The sequence below is a fragment of the Erpetoichthys calabaricus genome, chromosome 12 (assembly GCF_900747795.2).
Source record: "Erpetoichthys calabaricus chromosome 12, fErpCal1.3, whole genome shotgun sequence".
In the NCBI taxonomy this organism is placed as follows: domain Eukaryota; kingdom Metazoa; phylum Chordata; class Cladistia; order Polypteriformes; family Polypteridae; genus Erpetoichthys; species Erpetoichthys calabaricus.
Window position 1 is genome coordinate 36618 of NC_041405.2, and position 22213 is coordinate 58830.

Here is a 22213-nt window from a genome sequence, read left to right on the forward strand (position 1 = left end):
TCCTACTAATAACCTACAAAGCCTTAAATAACCTCACACCAAACTACATCAGTGACCTACTCCATCACTATGTGCCTGCCCGCCCACTAAGATCCGTAGATTCTGGCAATCTTGTTGTACCCCTCACTAATCTACACTCCATGGGTGACAGGGCCTTCAGCTGTATAGCGCCCAGACTCTGGAATGACCTACCGACATTAATCAGGTCAGCTGACTCCATGAATTCTGTTAAAAAACAACTCAAAACTCATCTGTTCAGGAAGGCTTTTAGCTCTACTTGACTTTATTACCCTTCTCTCAGTTTTCTTCTCTGTCAAGATGCTAATGTAACCTATGTTTGTATGTGTGCTAGACCATCAATTATGTTGTCTGTTTTTTTTTCAGAATTCACTGTCTTAATCTTCTTTAATTTATCTGGTTTGTACAATGCTATATACCAGGGGTCGGCAACCCGCGGCTCTGGAGCCGCATGCGGCTCTTCAGCCTCCTTGTAATGGCTCCTTTTGGCCTTGACAAAAAAAAAAAAAAACATGAAAATGAATAACGGCAATTTCTTAATTTAATTTGTATATAATATATGTAATATATATAATGTTTATTTACTACTACTACTGTTATACACTTTAACATCTAATTTTTATTTCTATTTATAATTTGTCAACTAAAATATGCGTCACATCTACGTCTATAGCCCTCGCCTTTACCTGCAGGTGGCTTCTGGAGTGTGCGACCCCTGCACTAACCATGAATAAATCCCAAAAATGAAAAATCCCAGAAGAGAACAGAGAGTTTAATTCTGCGTGGACAGAAGCATTTGCCTTCACCGCCAACGACGCTGGCTTACCGGTGTGCTTAATATGTGGCGATAAATTATCGAACAACAAAAAATGTAACGTTGAAAGACATTTTCGAAACAAGCACTCAGCATTCACTGAAAAATACCCAAGTGAAGATGAGCGAAAGAGAGCAATTTCGGAACTGCAACGGAAAGCTGAACAGAGCAAACATACTTTCAAAAATTGGATCACTTCTCCACAATCAACTACAGCTGCTAGTTTTGTGGCAGCTCAAGAGATCGTAAGGAGGGGTAAGCCGTTCACAGACGGAGAATACATGAAAGAATCGTTCATAAAAATATCAGAACATCTATTCTCTGACTTTAAATGTTTTGGTGTTTGAGCGCATGATGACAGTGTTTGCCAGAGATGTACAGAAAGGTACACTCTCTCACTTCCCCTCCCTGAGAGAGTTCAAAGCAGTGAACATTCACATAAATTGTGATTATTTCCACCGTACAATTATTGCAATGCAAGCTGCATTTAGAGAAAGATTCAGTGAGTTCAGAAAGAAAAAAAACACTCTCTCCTTCCCTGGACATTGACCCATCCCTGCTGAACACATCCGCATTCACAGGAGTAAGTAAGCCCGATCTAGAAATTGAACTGGCCGCATAGCGGATAAAGATTTATGGGTGTCCAAGTTCAAATGCCTGACAGCGGATCTTGAAGAAGTCGCCCGTCAGAAGGCTACTCTCGCTAAAGAGCACAAATGGACTGATATTGAAAACCTCCCCAAACCCGACAAACTTGTTTTCAATACATGGAGTGCCATTCCCGAAACATATATGAACATGAAAAAATATGCATTTGGAGTCCTGTCCATCTTTGGCTCAACATACTTATGTGAGCAAGTTTTCTCAAGAATGAACTTCATAAAGTCCAAATATCTCTCCCACCTCACACATGAGCCTGCAGTCCTGTGTGAAGGTCAAAGTCACATCGTATAGCCCCGACATAGAACAACAACAACATTTATTTATATAGCACATTTTCATACAAAAAGTAGCTCAAAGTGCTAGAGATGATCTGCAGCGAACTTCAGAAACAGAAGTCACATTAAACAGGTGAGAACAATAGCATTTAATAGGCTAATATTTATAAAAAAAAAAAAAAAAAAAAAAACACATTTATTTCAGACCCGGAGCTGATGTAGGTTTTTTTGTATGTTCAGGTGTTTCAGTTGATTGCTGGCTGAGAGGGAAACCTGAAGAGGATGAGAGCACACTGAAATGGAATTTTATGTTTACTTTTTTAAAGCTGCTAAGCTACAGCTAAATGTTTTATTTATATTAAAGAGGGCTAGTTTTTATTTTAATTTTATACAGGTATAGGAAGGACTCAAATAGGCCTGCAGAGTTCAGTTAAATTTATTTCAAAGTAGGCCTACACATGCACACTGCACTTCTGTTTGTTGTATTCCGTGGTTGTAACATGTAAAATCTAAAAAAAGATTAAAACTTTTAAAAGTTTATAAGCTGTGTTATGTTTTGCGGCTCCAGACTATTTTTCTTTGGAGGAAGAGGGAGCAAAATGGCTCTTTTGATAGTGAAGGTTGCAGACCCCTGCTATATACTGTATACGCTGTCGTTCTTTATTATATTCTGTAAGTGCCTTGAGCATGGGAAAGACGCTATATAAATAAAATGTATTATTATTATCCTCAAGGACCATTCCATCAGGTGCTCTGACTACGACTTTCTGAGGAACAGATTCGGATATGCATAATGCTTCAGCTCCTCTGTAAGCAGGACATGGGCCACTAGACCATAGAAGAATCTGTAAGCAAGTGATACACCATCTAACAAACGATTACTTGTCTGCCTTCCAAGCCCTCGCAGCTGTCCTTCTCAACTCCCGGTACAGATCAGAGTTGCCATCAAGCTGTGAGCTACATCTCTTCTCGATGATATCCAGAGTGCCCTGTGAGATTAAAACACCTCCTTCTGGGAACACCAGTAACACCAACACAGCCCTCAGCAACCTTCAGGGTCTTGTCACGGAAGGTCTCCCACATCACATCAGGATCGTCAGTCGCACCCACATCCATAAATTCCTCACATACCGCTTAGAATTAAGGCCAAAAAGTTCTATCTTGGTCTCATCAGACCAGAGAATCTTATTTCTCACCATCTCAGAGTCCTTCAGGTGTCTTTTAGCAAACTCCATGCGGGCTGTCATGTGTCTTGCACTGAGGTATGTGTGGAGACAACCAGGCACTGCTCATCACTTGTCCAATACAGTCCCCACAGTGAAGCATGGCGGTGGCAGCATCATGCTGTGGGGGTGTTTTTCAGCTGCAGGGACAGAACGACTGGTTGCAATCGAGGGAAAGTTGAATGCGGCCAAGTACAGGGATATTCTGGACAAAAACCTTCTCCAGAGTGCTAAGGACCTCAGACTGGGCCGAAGGTTTACCTTCCAACAAGACAATGACCCTAAGCACACAGCTAAAATAACGAAGGAGTGGCTTCACAACAACTCTGTGACTGTTCTTGAATGGCCCAGCCAGAGCCCTGACTTAAACCCAATTGAGCATCTCTGGAGAGACCTAAAAATGGCTGTCCACCAACGTTTACCATCCAACCTGACAGAACTGGAGAGGATCTGCAAGGAGGAATGGCAGAGGATCCCCAAATCCAGGTGTGAAAAACTTGTTGCATCTTTCCCAAGAAGACTCATGGCTGTATTAGCTCAAAAGGGTGCTTCTACTAAATACTGAGCAAAGGGTCTGAATACTTAGGACCATGTGATATTTCAGTTTTTCTTTTTTAATAAATCTGCAAAAATTTCAAAAACTCTTTTGTCTGTCTGTCAATATGGGGTGCTGTGTGTACATTAATGAGAAATGAAAAAATTAATTTAAATGATTTTAGCAAATGGCTGCAATATGACAAAGAGTGAAAAATTGAAGGGGGTCTGAATACTTTCCGTACCCACTGTACGTTACATCACTCATCCAAGTAACTTCCTCAGTCTCAGTTGACTGCAGGTTTCTCCAACCTTATAAACAGTACCTTTGCATAATGACTGAAACTAGCACCATTTACTAACAATGGGCAGTGTGATCACTGATATGTAAATTGTCCATTGATCAATGGCCATGAGTACCATTCACAGAGAGTTGAGGAAAGGCTGCAAAACGTGAACGTGAAAAAGGAACGACCATCTCTGAACTGAGGAGGAGGCCTAAGGGTACATCTTTCACCATCTTACAATGCTGTGATTGCAGCCTTTCCCCAACTCTCTGTGAATGGTACTCATGGCCATTGATCAATGGACAATGTACATATCAGTGATCACACTGCCCATTGTTAGTCAATGGTGCTAGTTTCGGTCATTATGCAAAGGTACGGTTTATAAGGTTGGAGAAACCTGCAGTCAACGGAGACTGAGGAAGTCACTTGGATGAGTGATGTAAGGCATCTCCCTGGAAAAGAACTATGTCCAGATGAACTGAATCAACTTTCTAGAGGTTTAAAAATGTTTTCCATGTAATACAGGACAGATAAATACCTAAATTTGGAATTAACAGGAAATTAAAAAAACTCCACAGTGGATTAATAAAGATTTAAAACAGAAGATGCACAGGAAAAGAAATGCTTTATAAGGAATACTAGGGGGCTCCGCCCCCTGCTCGCTTCGCTCGCCAACCCCTGGTGTTGTGAATGACAAAGAGCGTGATGTATGAATGAGATATAGAATAGTGTGAAGGTGTAGATGATGCAAATAGAAAGCAAACAAAGTGTGTTGCACAGTGTAAAGGTTTATTGGAAAACTTCTTTGTACACGCCGTTTAAGTGTAAAAGGTAATTCCAGGTCAGAACTTGTAATGTCAATGAAGATGGTTATTGTTGTGATCAGAGTCAAGTTTGTCAGAGCTTAGAGAGTTGTGTCTCTCCAGGAAGTAATGGAATGACTTGGGTATTTATGTTTTTCACATTAATATTTTTTGGACATAATATAGTGCGTTGTGTTAAAAGGGGTATTTGGTCTAATGAGATTGCTGTTCTAAATCTGTCTGTAACTAAGTCGTCGCAGATAAAGGCTTGAGGAATTGTAATAATATGTGGGTGAAGTCCATCTGTATTGGTGAGTGTACCATCTCCCAGTTGTAATAAGCAATTGTTATGATCTGGTTCTGGACATCGTATCTTTTTTACTAACTGTATCTTTTGAAAGCAATGCCAATTGTCTGCGTATTTTAAGGTGCACTGAACAATAGCTGAGCACATGGCATGTGGAAGAATAGCTAAGCACTGTCTAAAATCTCCTCCTAATAAAAGTACCTTTCCTCCAAAGCAAATATTATTCATAAACGTTTGTAGAAGTTTATGAATGGTGTTGAGTAAGTGACTGGATGCCATTGTACATTCATCAATAATTAACATTTTTGCAAGACGGATGTCACGTGCAGTGCCACCGTTAATGTTCATAGTGGATACCGATTTGTAGGATCTAATGCAGTTCAAAAAGATTTCACTTTCAGGTACATCATTAGTTAGACTGCCTCCTTTACATTCATATCCTGAATATCTACAGAAGCTTCTAATTTGACCCTTTTGACAACAACGTGTAAATGTATTACTTGTATTGCCAGTTGTTTCTTCAGGGAAGTGAACTGAATGACAATGATGGCAAATGACATTCATTAATCCGAATGAATTTTCCTGGTGTATGTTTTGCTTGTGCCGTTTGAGAGGCGCGTTGTTGCATGTGTAGTATTTGGGACGTGTTGTTTTGGAGCTGTAATCAATTTGCCTGTGCTGTGTGAGAAGCCCGTTGTAGCCTTCGTTGCCGTTAACGTATGTCTGAGACGGGAGGTGTTTCATTTTGAATCCGTGCCTGTTGCGATGCAGCACTTTGATTGATAGATTGCCTCATCTGGATCTAGGATGTAGATTTGTGCATATTTGCGTTGTTGATTTGTTTCAGGGTGCACTGTTCCAATGCGATGCAGTATTTGTGCACATATGCGAAAGCAGTATGGGCCATTGCCTTTTGGTGGCCTGATATTTACTCCGGTAGATGCAAAAGCAAATGAACTATTGTAGGATCTAATGCAGTTCATAAAGTTTTTACTTTTAGGTACATCGTTAGTTAGAAGCTTTAGTTGAGCTTTGCGTTTTTGGAGCCGAGACATTTTTTCTTCTAGAAATATGGATAAGTAATAAGGAGTATTGCACTCACTGTTAATATGGAGCCTTTTCTGCGGTTGAACGGTTAATAGTGCCTTATTGTAATGAGATCCACCTATGCTGCATAGTGTGAATTGTGTTTGGTCCCGTTATCCGAGCGGTATCGTTTTGTACCTGTGATCGTGAATTCATGACTTGTTTGTTCTTGAGCGTGAGAAATATGGATAAGTACTAAGAAGGATCGCACTCACTGTTAATATGGAGCCTTTTCTGCGGTTGAACGGTTAATAGTGCCTCATTGTAATGAGATCTACCTATGCTGCATATTGTGAACGTGTTGAGATGACGTATGTTTAATACGGACGGTTCATTTAGAAATGGGGCTTTGTGTGTCATTTGTTATTTATGTTACTGTGGTCGTGGGTCTGAATCGTCGTTTTTGTGTACGTTTCGTGTGCTATGTCTGTAGTCTGTCCCGTTTCGTGTCCAATGGGCTTTGTGTGGTGCTCGCGGCTTCTTTTTTTTTGTGTGCTTGTGGCTTGTTGAATCCTCCTCTTTGTGTGCGTCCCGTTTCGTGTGAAATGGGATTAAATCCTCCTCTTTGTGTGTGTCCCGTCCGTTGCTTGTGTGTGTGTGTGTGTGGGGGGGGTTTGCGGGCTCTTTTTTTTTGTGTGCCAGGGGCTTGTTGAATCGTTCTCTTTGTGTGTGTCCAGTCCGTTGCTTGTGTGTGTGTGTGTGTGGGGGGGTGTTTGGGGGGGGGGGTGTTTTGCTCGTGCGGCGCTGTGTGCGTCCCTGCGTCCATCCGGTTTAGCATTCTCGGTTAGTAATATGGATAAGACCTATGACTACAAAGTGAATCGTAGAGCGTATGAGAACATGAGGGCAACCAATAAGAAGAATATCAGGGAGGCTAAAAGACGGTTGGAGAAGAATATAGCAAATAAGGTGAAAGAAGACCCAAAGAGATTCTTTCAGTATTTTAGTAGTAAAAGAACAGTCAAGGAGGAGGTCAAGTGCATCAGAAATAGTAAAGTGGAATTAAAAGATACAGACAATGAAATAGTGGATGCCCTAAACTTACATATTTCTAAGGTCTTCACAAGTGAGCAAGTGGATAACCTGCCAGAGGTAACAGGGACTACTTAGGAGGTACTGAGAGATTTGGAAAATGTTGAGGGAGAGGAGCTGCTCAGATTAAACAAGCTGAAATGAAACAAATCACCAGGACCAGATAATATTTACCCTCAAGTTCTTAAGGAGGTTAGTGAGTACATATATAAACCCTTCACACATATTTTAAGGAAGTCACTGTGTACTGGAGAGCTTCTGAAGGACTGGAAAAAGGCAAATATAATCCCATTATATGAAAACGGTGACAGGGCAGATCCAAGTAACTATAGGCCAGTAAGCTTAACATGCATCACAGGAAAGTTAATGGAAGGAATTATTAAGGATAAAATTGAGCAACACTGTGCAAGAACAGGGGTTTTTCGGAACAGTCAGCATGGGGTCAGAAGAGGGAGGTCATGTTTTACTAACATGCTGGAATTCTATGAGGAGGCAACAAAAGAGTATGATCAAAGTGGAGCAATACTATTATTTATCTTGACTTTCAGAAAACATTTGATAAGGGTGCCACACGAGAGGTTGGGCATCAAGCTTAAAGAAGTGGGAGTTCAGGGTGATGTTTTTGGATGGGTGCAGAATAGCGGAAAGTGCAAATATCCTCCGGAATTTTTTATGGCTTTTTTCGTGGCAATACTGTGCTGTAGAGAGAACAGTAGGCAACCGCTGAGGGAAACGTGGTTTGGGATGGTGAAAGTGTTCAATCCAAGAGCGTTATTCATTTCTCCTTGCTGCTGCCCTGTGATGCGTCTCCAGCTGAGTGTCCTCGTGTTTTATTCCATTTTGTTATTGTATTAATTTTGTTATTCTTAAACGCACACGATGTAGCCGAAACAACCTGCACCTTCTAAGGCTTCTGGCACCGAGTCTAAGCGGCAGAAGTAGTTTAAAACACTCCAGGAGAAGGTTGAACTACTGCATTTGCTCCAGGAATTAAAAAGTTATGCTGCAGTAGCGCGCCACTATGGCATTAATGAAAGCACCACACGCTACATAAAGAAGAACAAAGCAGCGACCTGGAGTACCGTATCTGTAAGTTTTTGTGATAGTGCCAAAAAGGTAACGACCATAAGGAATAAAAATATTGTCAAGATGGAATCTGTCTTGGCATTGTGGATCACCGACGGCAGGAAGAAGAACATCCCCTTGGATGGTAACATCATCCGTGAGAAAGCACGGGAACCGTACCAGCAGTTCGCTACAGGAGACAATGTAGCAACTTTCCATCACAATGTTTCTGAAACCTATAAACAAAAGCCAGCACAAAACCCCACCAGAAGAAGACCTGTCCAAAGGTACAACTCCTCCTGAAGCGCCTGAAGAAGAGGTGCCACCTGAGGAGTTTTAAATCCTCTGCATCATACTGCACAGCTACTTCATCATCATCATCAATATTATTCATCATTGGTGAGCACTCGTACATTTTACTGTATTTTAATTAAATGAAATTATGTCTTTACTATACATATAACAAAGAAAATGACAGCGCATACCAAAAAAAATGCGCTTGCATGAATTACAGTACGTATTGCGGTAACATCGGTGTTTTACAGTCTAGCACCGTGGGAGACATAGCAGTACAGTACTGTACAGTGTACGGGTTTACCTTTACATTCTGTTTTTAGGTAATGTATTAATGTATTAAGCTGAGCTTGCAACGAAATTAAAGTGCTTTGGGGGCATACTGTATTTAGGGTTTAAACTATAAAAATAGGCATTTAAAAGGCATTTTTAACCACATCCAAAAGTTGCAATTTTTCACAATTCGTGGGTGCTCCAGGAACGTAACCCCCGCAAATTTTGGGAGTGTACGGTATATAAATGATTTACAGTAATCCCTCCTCCATCGCGGGGGTTGCGTTCCAGAGCCACCCGCGAAGTAGGAAAATCCGCGAAGTAGAAACCATACGTTTATATGGTTATTTTTAGAATGTCATGCTTGGGTCACAGATTTGCGCAGAAACACAGGAGGTTGTAGAGAGACAGGAACGTTATTCAAACACTGCAAACAAACATTTGTCTCTTTTCAAAAGTTTAAACTGTGCTCCATGACAAGACAGAGATGACAGTTCTGTCTCACAATTAAAAGAATGCAAACATATCTTCCTTTTCAAAGGAGTGCAAAGCAAGCAGTCAAAAAAAAAATCAATACGGCTTTTAAGTATGCGAAGCACCGCCGGTACAAAGCTGTTGAAGGCGGCAGCTCACACCCCCTCTGTCAGGAGCAGGAAGAGAGAGAGAGAGAGAGAGAGAGAGATAGCGAGAGACAGATAAAAAAAATCAATACGTGCCCTTTGAGCTTTTAAGTATGCGAAGCTCCGAAGCTCCGTGCAGCCTGTCCTTCAGGAAGCAGCTGCACACAGCCCCCCTGCTCACACCCCCCTACGTCAGCGCAAGAGAGAGAGAGAGAGAGAAAGTTAGCTGGATAGCTTTTCAGCCATCTGCCAATAGCGTCCCTTGTATGAAATCAACTGGGCAAACCAACTGAGGAAGCATGTACCAGAAATTAAAAGACCTATTGTCCGCAGAAACCCGCGAAGCAGCGAAAAATCCGCGATATATATTTAAATATGCTTACATATAAAATCCGCGATGGAGTGAAGCCGCGAAAGGCGAAGCGCGATATAGCGAGGGATCACTGTATATAGGAATATAAAGAACAAACTGGTTAAGTTTGCCGATGATACCAAGATAGGTGGATTAGAATAATTTGGAATCCACATGTATGTATTTTAAGGAAATTGTATTTATTTAAGCATTTTATGGTCACTGAACAATAAGCCTGCAGAATTTCATTTTGTTAATAAAAAATGAGCACCTGTGGTCAATATTTTTAATTATAAAAATACAATTTAATATAGGACATAAGGCTTCTATGAGATCTGGTTATGCCGGAGCTTAGTGTAGAAAGATTTTTAAAAGCGTACAAAAGAAAAAATTCAATCCGACGATCAACTAATATGAAAATCAGTGATCGGTACCGTCCTTAAAAAAACCTAATTTGAGCATCCTTATTAATAAGATTTAGTATAAAAGACACCAAAAATGAACCTTGCTGAATCACAACACAGTGAACAGAGTGAAACAAAACGCCTATAACAAAATACACCCACCTGAATTTCATAATTACTCAATAAACACTGCTGACTAAGTCAGGGACAGATCAAGGGCACATAACACATTTAACTGTTCATTCGATTCTGGCATTTTTCCCAGATTCCTTAAAAAGTGTTAAAGCACATCTTAAAAAAAATAACACTGATTGTGCCACCTTATGGCAGTTTTAGATCATCTCCAATTAACCTTTCATTTGTTTAAAAAAAAATATTGAAAAAGTATATTTGACAGTGAAGAAATTATTTGAATGAAAATTCTACTGTGGATCATTTTAGATCAAAATACAATATAGAAACAGCTTTGGTTAAAGTAGTTAATTACTGTCACATTTTTTATTGTAATAGCCAATACCAATAATTGCTCCACAATTTTTGCTTTCTTTTTTTATTGTAAAGAACTATTAGCTCCTTTTGTGATTGAAAATGTGCAAACAACTACCTTTCACAAAATCTCATCTGTGTGGCTGCACGACTTTACCTGGTTAGCTTTTTGCACAACACCCAATAAATGGACAAGCACACACAGAGTGGTGATCACCATTATTTACCTACTTGGGTAGCATGCAGAAACACGTATCCCATGTCACTTAGTTGGTGGAGGAGAATTTAACTTACTTTTCTGTTGTGGGTGGACTAATGTTTTGACGGTCTTGTAGTTTTTCATTGCTTGGTGTGAGTGAAGTAACAAAGGAAGAAAGTAATTAAAACTATCCCTGTACATGACTTGTGGCCATTTTCTCAGTCATCCTCCTAGTCCAGTTGACATGGATTTTTGGAAAATTACTTGATCCAGTCTTAATCAATAAATGAAAATGTGCTCACATATTTCCTCCATCCATAGTATTCATGCATTTTCGGGAAGCAGCAGTGGTTGCACATAATGCATTATTATTATTACTATTATTATTATTACTACTACTATAATAATGTGAATAAAGATCATATCTTTGGTACTGAAATTAGAGAGATCCTGAGAAATTATTGAGAATCATTATATAATCCTGAAAACTTAAATCAATAGAATAAGAATTCAAGATTAATTTCTGTACTTTTTATCTGTAGTAATAAACACGGCTGAATTTAGGGAGGGGAAGCCATTCAGCTCAGCATGCTACCACTGTGAACCACCTGAACAAAAGCAGATGGAAAGTGCAGCCGACAGAACAATCTCCTTTTGGACTAATGAAGTTTCTATTTATTTTTCACCTAGCCTTCTTAACTTTGTATGGTCTCACTGTGTCCTGCTAGCACGCGTGAGTGTGAATGGAAAGAAATAAAATATGTAACACAGAAATGCACAAATTATTAGATAGTAAACGTAATGCAACTTCATAATATCAAAAACTAATTATGAAAATATAAAGTCTCACTAACGTAAGAATTGACATGTGGCCCAGAAACAGGAAGTTGAAATGCACGAGTCCGAAAGTTTTTTTTTTTTGTTGGGCAGTGTGTGCTATTAATTTTCTATTTAGAGCTAAAAACAAAAACTACAAGAAGATGATGACAATACTTGCAAAGTCATGTCTTTCCTACATCTGCATATTCTGCATCATTCTTAACCATAGAAAGAGCATCTTATTAGCTAATTTTTAAAAAGAAAGTAAATGTGAGCTACCACACCAGCACACTGACAAGTAAATGTGTCGTCTTCAAAACTGATGCCGTAGCCATCTGATGAAAACCCTTCGAGTCTGACAATGCAGGTTTTTAAATCCAACATTGTAGTGAGATGCCTTTTGCTGCTGCATAGTCAATGTTCACTACATCACAGTTTATCTGAATCAGCGTAATGCTGAAAAACTTCAGGACACTTTCTTGTATTAAAAAAAGATCAATTACCCCAAGACTCAAAGAATTACCCCTGATTTAGCTGACCCTGTACATTACTCTTTAGGGTGACACCGGTTATAGGAATCAATGATTTCATGTCTTTAGAGAATATATCAAACTACTTGAACCTTGGCAGTCCATTTACAGACAGGTATGATTTATTCCTGGCTTTGATAGACAAGGAAAGCAACAAGAAAGCACATAACATTTTATTAGAGACTTCTGAGGAAGTTAGCTTACCCTAACACATTCCTCACTTTTCAGGTGTATATTTTGCTTCACTTTCATAAAGCATTTATATCCACCCACAAGCTGTATGGTTGCTAAAGATGAAACCATAAGAACAAATATTAATACATAAAGTTGAGTATATATAATAATGGCAAATATCTATTGAATCTAACTACATGTGTATATGCTGCATGCTATTTATACTTCTTGTTTATTGATTTTTTTATGGTATGAAACTGTTTTGAGGAGGTATGCAAGTAAAAATTTTATTGTACCAAATATACATGATAATAAACTTTGCTTGACGTAATATAAACATCACCATCTGTCACATGATAATCTACTTTCCAGGCTTGTTAAGGAGTCTTCATTTTTAATTTAATTTGCACTTGAACAAGTTTAATATAAATAAAAACAAAAATTGCTGCCATATTAGCACATTTTTATCTAAACATACAAAAGCATCTATTTCCCTGGAGACTGACTGTTGTAAAAGGCAATGAATGCAGCAGAAGTCTGGTTACTGTTGGACAATATTTACAGCAGATGCCTTTCAAACGTGAACTTCTCACACAGAAAAGGAAAATAAAACAGGTATTGTGCACTTGCCCCAGTTTTCATTCACAATATAAAGACAATGCTGAATCAGTTGGTAGCTGAATAAGGTTCAACTCCTTTGAAGCCTGTACTAAATTAAAAGTCTGATAAAGTAAAAACACATGAATGGCCATTCTGGTCAAATGACTTGCAGGATATTTATAAATTTCAAGGAATTCAAGTCACCATCATGATTCAAGTCACTCAGGCCCTATAAACATAATTCTTCTATTAGTTTTCTCTACATCACTCTGATGCATACAAATTTAAAATCAACCGAAGAAATAAGTGTGACATGGATGGATAGGTTCAATGTTACATTTAAACATACAGCATCACTCAAAATTTAAAACTGGAATCAATGTGATTAAGTTTTTCTCCACCAAGATTAACGATTCTGGTATTCATTACAGAGAACATTCTTGCTTTGAGATACTGAATGAAAGTTTTTTTTAGGTATTCAAGATATTGTTGAATTTGTCAGACAGGCAAAGTGTGGTGATGAGAACTGGCCTCCTGCAACCATATTTGCAGTGATAAACACAACATATTAAAAACTTAAAGCATGAAATTCACTTCAGACTGCAAGGCTTGGTGTCAGTCAGTACAACTAATATAATGTAACCCTGTCTTTTATGAAAAGTATGATGTAAAGGATCTGTCTCCACGCTTACTTTTTATTTAGATTTTAATTAGTTATGAGTTGATGATATAATATCTTAAACAGGCTATATGCCTGAAAGATGCAACATTAAAATAGTTATTAGACACGTGCAATGTTGAGTCAAAATCTCTTAATCTGTTACAATATGTAACAGACTAAGTTACATTACAAGTTACAGTTATTCTGTATTTATATTAAATTCTGCAATAGTGGTAGTAAGCCTGTTCTTGTAATGTCCTGTAAAAATGTGTGTATTAGGAGTGTCTGTGTCTTTAAGTAATGAGTTGCAGATAATCTTGTAAGTGCCAGTTTCACATCAGACTACTTATTTTTCTTCCCTGGAGGTATAAAACATTCTACTTTATAGTTTTGTTTTAATAACTGTGGAAGAGGCAGTATGGTTTTTAATATTACCTACTACACTGTGAATGGTTATAATTATTGGCTTTGGACAGAAATACAGATATAACTTATATAGACCTTAATCATTTATGTGTTTGGCTAATTACATAGGGGTTTAACTCTCTCTCTGGCCTCCACAGTCCCCTTGATATGATTATTAAAATAAAATTAGGTGCTATACCTTGCTCATGGTGCATCCCTGAAGACCTAAGAATTTTAAATGTATCTGAAGGAGCAAAAATATAAAAAACCCAAGGCAGCTTCCAAAGAACATTTCAGGGCTGTAACCTAATAATTTTGCACTAAGAGGAAGTAAAGAACCTTTTCACTTTATGTTTTTTTAGAATTGTGAGCTAAGTCACTATATTATATTATATTTACCCTAACCTTTTAAAGAGCCTTGAAAAAGAGTTTTTACAAAAAAAAAAAAAAAAACCCTTGACATCACTGAATAAACAAAGAACTCTGCTCCACATTAAATGTTTTTTTATAAGCGAAAGACAATGCTGGGGAGTCATACTGAATGACAATAATGCAAAACAAGTCTCTATGAGAATGCTTAGGAAATTAAGAGTTTTGGAAAAGTTCAATAAAAGTTTAAATGTTAAAAAGAACCTGAAATGAACAGTCTATGATGAGAAAGAAAAAGCCACTCAACTAAACCAGTTCTGGGAGGAAGAATGGGCCAAAACTCTTTTACAGCACTGCAAGAGACTAGGCAAGAGACTAACATTCAGTTACCAATATGGTTGCTAAAGGTAAACAGACCGCTTTTTTAAATCACAAACACATGAGGGCAAAAACACCAAAAAAACAAACAAAAAAAACCCCACAATATTGTGCACCCCAGCATCTACCTATTACTACTGCCTCACGATACACTGGAACAACGTTGTGTTATCCCCCAGCATCATGAGTCATGCCGCATATTGAAATCACAGTGTCAGTTACACACCTTCATACCTTAATAGCGCTTCATAGCTTTTCTGTTACAATTAAACTACTAGACATTGTTATGGGCGATAAACATATTCATGTGGAGTTGATACTGTCACAAAAAAATTGAAATTATTAAACATTTATGAAATGGTAAAAACTCTTCAAGTATTGCTTCAATTTAGAGTAGGAAAAATAACAGTGAACGATATAAAGTGTGATGCTGACAAAATTGAAAAACGAGTCGAAAATGTATTGTGACGTGCAGGCAGCTTATGATGAGCTGCGCGGGAGCAGAAAGAGCGAATGCTGTGTAAGTGATAGGACTGGGTTAGGGATGCACTTATACCACTTTTTTGGAAAACGAGTACGAGTACTTGCATTTCAGTACTCGCTGATACCGAGTACTTGCCGATACCGAGTACTTAATAAAAACATGATTTAAATTTACAGGTAACAGCTTTAGTCATATAATTTAACAAAAAAAACAATTACAAAAAATTAAAAACGATTACATCTTGCCTGAAGAAGGGGCCTGAGTTGCCTCGAAAACTTGCATATTGTAATCTTTCTAGTTAGCCAATAAAAGGTGTCATTTTGCTTGGCTTTTCTCTACATTCATAATGGCTAACACGGTACAACACCCTAGTACTACAAACAAAAAAAACAAGAAACTCTCGTCTATCCACTGGGAGGTTAGGCTAATTAGCGACACGGGGCTAACACTGCTTGTCCAAATATCCGTGGTGAAACTAAACGGACAGGAGGCTTGCAGTAGGCTGTGGATATGTTTTTTCACGGAGTCGTGTAGTTTAGGCAGCTCCGTGTCAGTCATGTAGCGGCGGCTTGGGATATCATATCTGGGCTCCAGAACATGGAGGAGACGCAGGAATCCCACATTTTCTACCTCTGAGAGTGGCTGGTCACTCAATGCTATGTACTCGATAATTGCCTGTGTTATTTTCACAGCACGTGGATTGTCTCTGGACATTTTCTCTCGTCTTGCAAGAGTTTGCTGCAGCGTGGGTTGTGTTGGTTTAGAAGCGTGGGTAAACTCTTTGTACTCGTTGTCGTGTTGGGATTTTAGGTGCTTGATTAAATTACTTGTGTTAAATGCGCTACCTTTTGAGCCTCCTCTGGACAATTTCGCTGAGCACAATTTGCAGTCCGCCTTTGTTTTGTCGTCTTCATTCACTTTGAAATAGTTCCACACGGCTGACATGTCTCGCCTCACCTTGCCTTCTCCCCGCTCTGAGCTGCAGCCGGGGCCTGGGGGCGGGCACTCGGCGCCTGTGATTAACCCCTTACACGCCACTCAAACATAGACATTTCTCAGACCGTGGTATCAGTCCCCGGTATCGGGGGACTTTTAACGAGTACGAGTACTTTAGAAAATGTGGTATCGAGGCCGATACCAGATACCCGTTTCGGTGCATCCCTAGACTGGGTGAAGGGAGGGCTTTTCTGCACTGTGAGGGGCGTACACGAGTGTCAGAAGAAGTTAGGAGAAAAAAGAAGGTGAAATGGAAGGAAGTTTTGAGTAGGGAATCAGGAAACAATAAGCAGGAATGTTTGCGGAATAGAAAAAGACAGAACATGAGTGGCAGGAGATTATTATTGGTAGGGAAAGCTTTCTTTTATTGTTTTAGAGATGCGCTCCATAACCCAAATAACCAAGTATAAGACTGGGCACCATTTGTTATGAAAACACAGAAAACTCCTGGACATCCAAGTTATATTTGCTTACTAAGCTGGTCATTACAATATTATATAAAGTAATCAATTTTGTTAATACTATATTATATTTTGTTAACAGAGTTTCATTTTTTGTAAATAAATACGAATACAGTAATCCCTCCTCCATCGCGGGGGTTGCGTTCCAGAGCCACCCGCAAAATAAGAAAATCCGCGAAGTAGAAACCATATGTTTATATGGTTATTTTTATATTGTCATGCTTGGGTCACAGATTTGCGCAGAAACACAGGAGGTTGTAGAGAGACAGGAACGTTATTCAAACACTGCAAACAAACATTTGTCTCTTTTTCAAAAGTTTAAACTGTGCTCCATGACAAGACAGAGATGACAGTTCCGTCTCACAATTAAAAGACTGCAAACATATCTTCCTCTTCAAGGGAGTGCCCATCAGGAGCATATAAAGTCACAGAGATAGAGAAAAGCAAACAAATCAATAGGGCTGTTTGGCTTAAGTATGCGAAGCAAAGCTGTTGAAGGCGGCAGCTCACACCCCCTCCGTCAGGAGCAGACAAAGAGAGAGAGAGAGAGAGAGATAGAGAGAGACAGAGTTTGTTTTTCAAGCAAAAATCAATACGTGCCCTTCGAGCTTTTAAGTATGCGAAGTACCATGCAGCATGTCGTTTAAGGAAGCAGCTGCACAAAAGATAGCAACGTGAAGACAATCTTTCAGCATTTTTAGACGAGCGTCCGTATCGTCTAGGTGTGCGAACAGCCCCCCTGCTCAATCCCCCTACGTCAGGATCAAAGAAAGTCAGTGCAAGAGAGACAGAGAAAAGTAAGTTGGGTAGCTTCTCAGCCATCTGCCAATAGCGTCCCTTATATGAAATCAACTGGGCAAACCAACTGAGGAAGCATGTACCAGAAATTAAAAGACTTATTGTCCGCAGAAATCCACGAACCAGCAAAAAATCCGCGATATATATTTAAATATGCTTACATATAAAATCCGCGATGGAGTGAAGCCGCGAAAGGCGAAGCGCGATATAGCGAGGGATTACTGTATTTGCTAAACTAATCTACTGTATATCATTTTTAAAGTAGCTGTTCTGTTATCTGTCATGGCCTCGGTCCTGACCCCTGACAGGTCATCGAGGTTTTACTGTATAAGAACATTTAAAGTAGTCAGATACAAACTTTTATGGAAGAAATGCTTGTATCACTTTAGATTAGGGTGTACCTAATTATGCTGTACTTACTGTGTAATTACCTGTATAATTTTAGTGTAACTAGGTGTTAGGTATATACAGTAAACCCTCTTTTATCACGGTTAATCTGTTCCAGACTCTACCACGATAAATGAATTTCCGCGAAGTAGGATTCTTTATTTATAAATCGAGTATTTTCGCAGTTAGAGCGTAGAAAACCTGTTTACTGCCTTCTAAATACGTTTTTTAACATTATTAGAGCCCTCTAGACATGAAATAACACCCTTTAGTCAAAAGTTTAAACTGTGCTCCATGACAAGACAGAGACGACAGTTCCATCTCACAATTAAAAAACTGTGAACATATTTTCCTCTTCAAAGGAGTGCGTGTCAGGAGCAGAGAATGCCAGAGAGAGAGAGACAGAGAGAGAAAAGCAAACAATCAAAAATCAATAGGGCTGTTCGGGCTTTTAAGTATGCGAAGCAACGCAGGACAAAGCAGCTGCAAGGAAGGGAGCAATGTGAAAGTAGTCTTTCAGCATTTTTAGAGGAGCGTCTGTATCCTCTAGGCCAGTGTGCGAACAGCCCCTCTGCTCACACCCCCTCCGTCAGCAGCAGAGAATGTCAGAGAGAGTGAGAGACAGAGAAAAGCAAATAATCAAAAATCAATATGTGCAGTTCGGGCTTTAAAGTATGCGAAGCACCACGTGGGAAGCATATCGTATATCATTGAGGAGTTTTATTTAATATGTAATACGTGCTCTTGTTGGGTAGCTTCTCGGCCATCTGCCAACAGCGTCCCTTGTGAGAAATCAACTGGGCAACCAACTGAGGAAGCATGTACCATAAATTAAAAGACCCACTGTCCGCAGAAATCGGCGAACCAGCAAAAAATCTGTGATATAAATTTAGATATGCTTACATTTAAAATCCATGATGGAGTGAAGCCGCAAAGTCAAAGCGCGATATAGCGAGGAATCACTGTACATACATACTTATAAAAATTGTAGAATTACAATTAAGTACTTAACAATACCATTACACTGTATCACACAGAAAGTACAAGGTAATAACACTTGGTTACTCAGTAATTAAACAGGTAAATTACATGGAAAGAACAGCGTATTAGGGACACTTAATCTAAAGTAATACCAAAATTTTTCTACCTGTGAACAAAATTTTTCAGCATAACATTCCACACCCTTGAGCTAGCAAACTACTAGAGATCCTCCAGGAACAACACAACAGTGAATTTGATCTAATGGAGTGGCCTCCTCTGTACTGAGACTCCACTGTGTGTTATAAGATCTATTTACTGTTCAAACCAGAGATTAACCACAAGCTGTCTAGTATGAACATTTGGACCCAACAGAAATCTCACACGTGGCCCATCTTCACTACATTGCTCTTTCAAAGTCCTAACAAATTGATGTTGAGTGACACACCAAATCATTTTTAGGCAGTTTGATAAAAGCAACCACACCGTGCACTTTTGACCTGTAAAGCTCTTTTGGTTTTATTTGCTGGTAGAATGCATTAGAACGCTTCTTAATCTCTTCTGACATCCATCATTACATGTCCTTTTGATTTTACTTGAACTGGTGTTGTTTTTCGCTTTTATAGTACTAAGATCTTCTGTAATATTGTAATTTTGCTTGATCTTTAATGTCCCTCCTGGTGGTGCTTTCAATGACAAAATATAAAATGGAGGATTCTTTTAGAATTTTGGTTCAATAGAAAACTGAAAACAGACCCACTGTCTGTAATTTGAAGACCCAACAGTTCTGCTAAATTCCTTTGAGATGTCTCTAGTTTAACATTGAAAAGACCCTAACTACAGAAGCTCAACTCTAAATTACTAACTTTAATATCTAAAGAGTAAACAGACAGTGATTTGAGAGCTCTTGTCATAGGAAGTTACAAAAGTGAAAGTCATGCAGTGCCACCAATAGCCATTTAGGAGAAGATGAAAAATGTTTTAAACATCCTTACCTCCATTAACCACCCGCTGAGGTTCTACAACTGTGTTGCTACCACCACACGTCTGGCTGCTGCTTTCTACTACAGAAGAGTACCTTTGTGGCCCCATGGCTTGGGGAGCAGAAATGTCGGCAGGAGAAGCACTGGAGGTACTACGCTGAGTCTGGCCACCACCACTGCTGCTGCTTCCTGGCACAGGACTAGTGGTGCTTGGAAGGTTACTTTCCCCAGCCACGTGATTACGTGGGCTGGAACCAGATAGTGTGTTTGCACACACTTCCGTAGTAATGATGCGACTACCAGCAACAGGACTGCTGCTGCTTGGTTCCACTGAAGTAGAAGCAGCTCTGCTTTCAGAGTTGCTATGTGACCGTGGAGAATGAAGAGAGTTGCGCTGCTCAGGGTGATGAGAAACATGGTGAAATCCAGACGTGTGTCCACGTGAAGATTCTGAATGGTGAGTCTGTGGGCTGCCACGTTCTGATGTCACACTGCTTCCATGATGGTGATTGTGGTAAGAGCTCCTCAGTGATGGGCTACCAGCATCCAACAGGGCAGAAGAACTGCGGGACTGAGACTGATTTACTTCAGTGGACTGGTTGGCTGTGGACCTTGGGGGCAAACTGGATACGACTCCCACAGTCCTAGGGCCACTTGAACTAAGGCTACCACGTTGCGTCTGGGATCCCACCACAGCACCACTGCTGCTGGAGCCTCTGGGAGCTCCTCTCATGCTGCCACTTTCTCGAGCACGCTGAGGAAGAGGAATATACTTGCCCTCCCTAAAAATGGGAAAACAAGGCACTAAGTACTCTGAACGGACATAATATCAAACAGATCGAAAATGCATATTCATATACACCCCACCTGCTTGAAAAGCTGGGACTGTCTCTATCCCGCTCCTTCTCTCGAGGACTGTCTCGATCTCTCTCACGAACTACAGAACTGTATTTGTCTTCCTCAGACCGCCCTTCATCATTTTCCATTGAGATTCGCTGCCGGTACTGGGGGCTTGCTTCAATTTCACTGGCCAACTTTTCAGCACGTGCTTCTCTCTGTCTGTACTGCTCAGAGTTTCCTTTTTCTAAAGGAACACTTGGGGTGAAACAGAAAGAGAGAAAACAGTAAGGACCGAGACAGTTGGCAATAAGTCTTTGACTACTGTGCACTAGTTTGGTCACAATACTCACGTGTAGAGAGACAGGCTAGCATCATAGGTGGACTTAATTCCATAATTTTCTTCATTGTACCGAAACATCTCATTGGGATCCCACCCATTGGCCTGGAAATACAAACAACACACACAGATAATTAAGAGTTCATTAGAAAATGGCAAAAATGATAATTTGCTCAAGGTCATGTGTATTTACTGTGGTATAAGATAACTATGTCAATTCCAAGTATCTGATCTATGATTACCATACATGGTTATCAGCAATTGCAAGCTAATCCCATCTTTACTTCGATAAAAAATGAACAGCTTAGCTCCAAAATATGTGGGAAAAACATTTTAAAACTCGTTTTTCATAATATTAGGGTATTAAATATTTTAACACAGTAAAGACTGATGTTACCAACTTGTAAAGCATGATTTTTAACAGTGAAATGGTAGTTAAGAGTTTATAAAAGAAATAGCTATTTTGAGGTAAGAAGAAGAAACTTTAGATAGTTGTCATTGCATTATGAAACTAAACCCCTACATTTCTGGAAAAAAAATACCTCTTTTTAAGTAATGTGCATACAGTGGAGAAAATAAGTATTAAACGTGTCAACATAACAACCCAAGTAATCCACACATGCAAAGAAATCAAATCAAATAAGTCCATAAATTATGTGTAATAAAGTGGAATGACACAGGGAGTAAGTATTGAACATGTTTACTGAAGTTTACTTAAAAGCAGAAAAGCCTTTATTGGTAATGACAGCTTCAAGATGCCTCCTGTATGGAGAAACTAGCCACATGCATTACTCAGGTGTGATTTTGGCCCATTCTTCCACACAAACTGTCTTCAAATCTTGAAGGTTCCGGGGGCCTCTTCTATGAACTGTGATCTTCAGTTCTTTCCATAGATTTTCGATTCAAGTCGGGTGATTGACTGGCCATTCTAACAGCTGTATTTACTTTCTCTGAAAGCAACGGAGTTTCCTTGACTGTGTGCTTGGGATTACTGTCTTGCTGAAATGCCCCCCCTTGTTTCATCTTCACCATCCTGGTAGATGGCTGCAGATTCTTATCAAGAATGTCCCGGTACATTTCTCCATTCATCTTTCCTTCAAATTATATGAAGTCTGCCAGTACCATATGCTGAAAAACAGCATGTTGGTATGGTGTTTTTGGGTTGATGTGCAGTGCCATTTCTCTTCCAAACATGGTGTGTGCAATGACATCCAAATAGTTCAATTTTGGTGTCATCTGACCAGACTATATTCTCCCAGTATTTCATTGGCTCGTTCA

At 39.4% G+C, this 22213-nt stretch overlaps 1 protein-coding gene across 1 annotated transcript in view; it reads right to left on the reverse strand.

Moving 5' to 3' along the window:
* Positions 1–22213, reverse strand: part of LOC114661595 (ataxin-2-like) — a 48356-nt gene that overhangs the window by 6998 nt on the left and 19145 nt on the right. Inside the window, 3 exon segments of the mRNA XM_028814722.2 lie at positions 19771–20540; positions 20626–20853; positions 20949–21040. Coding sequence (XP_028670555.2) covers positions 19771–20540; positions 20626–20853; positions 20949–21040 — 1090 coding nt within the window.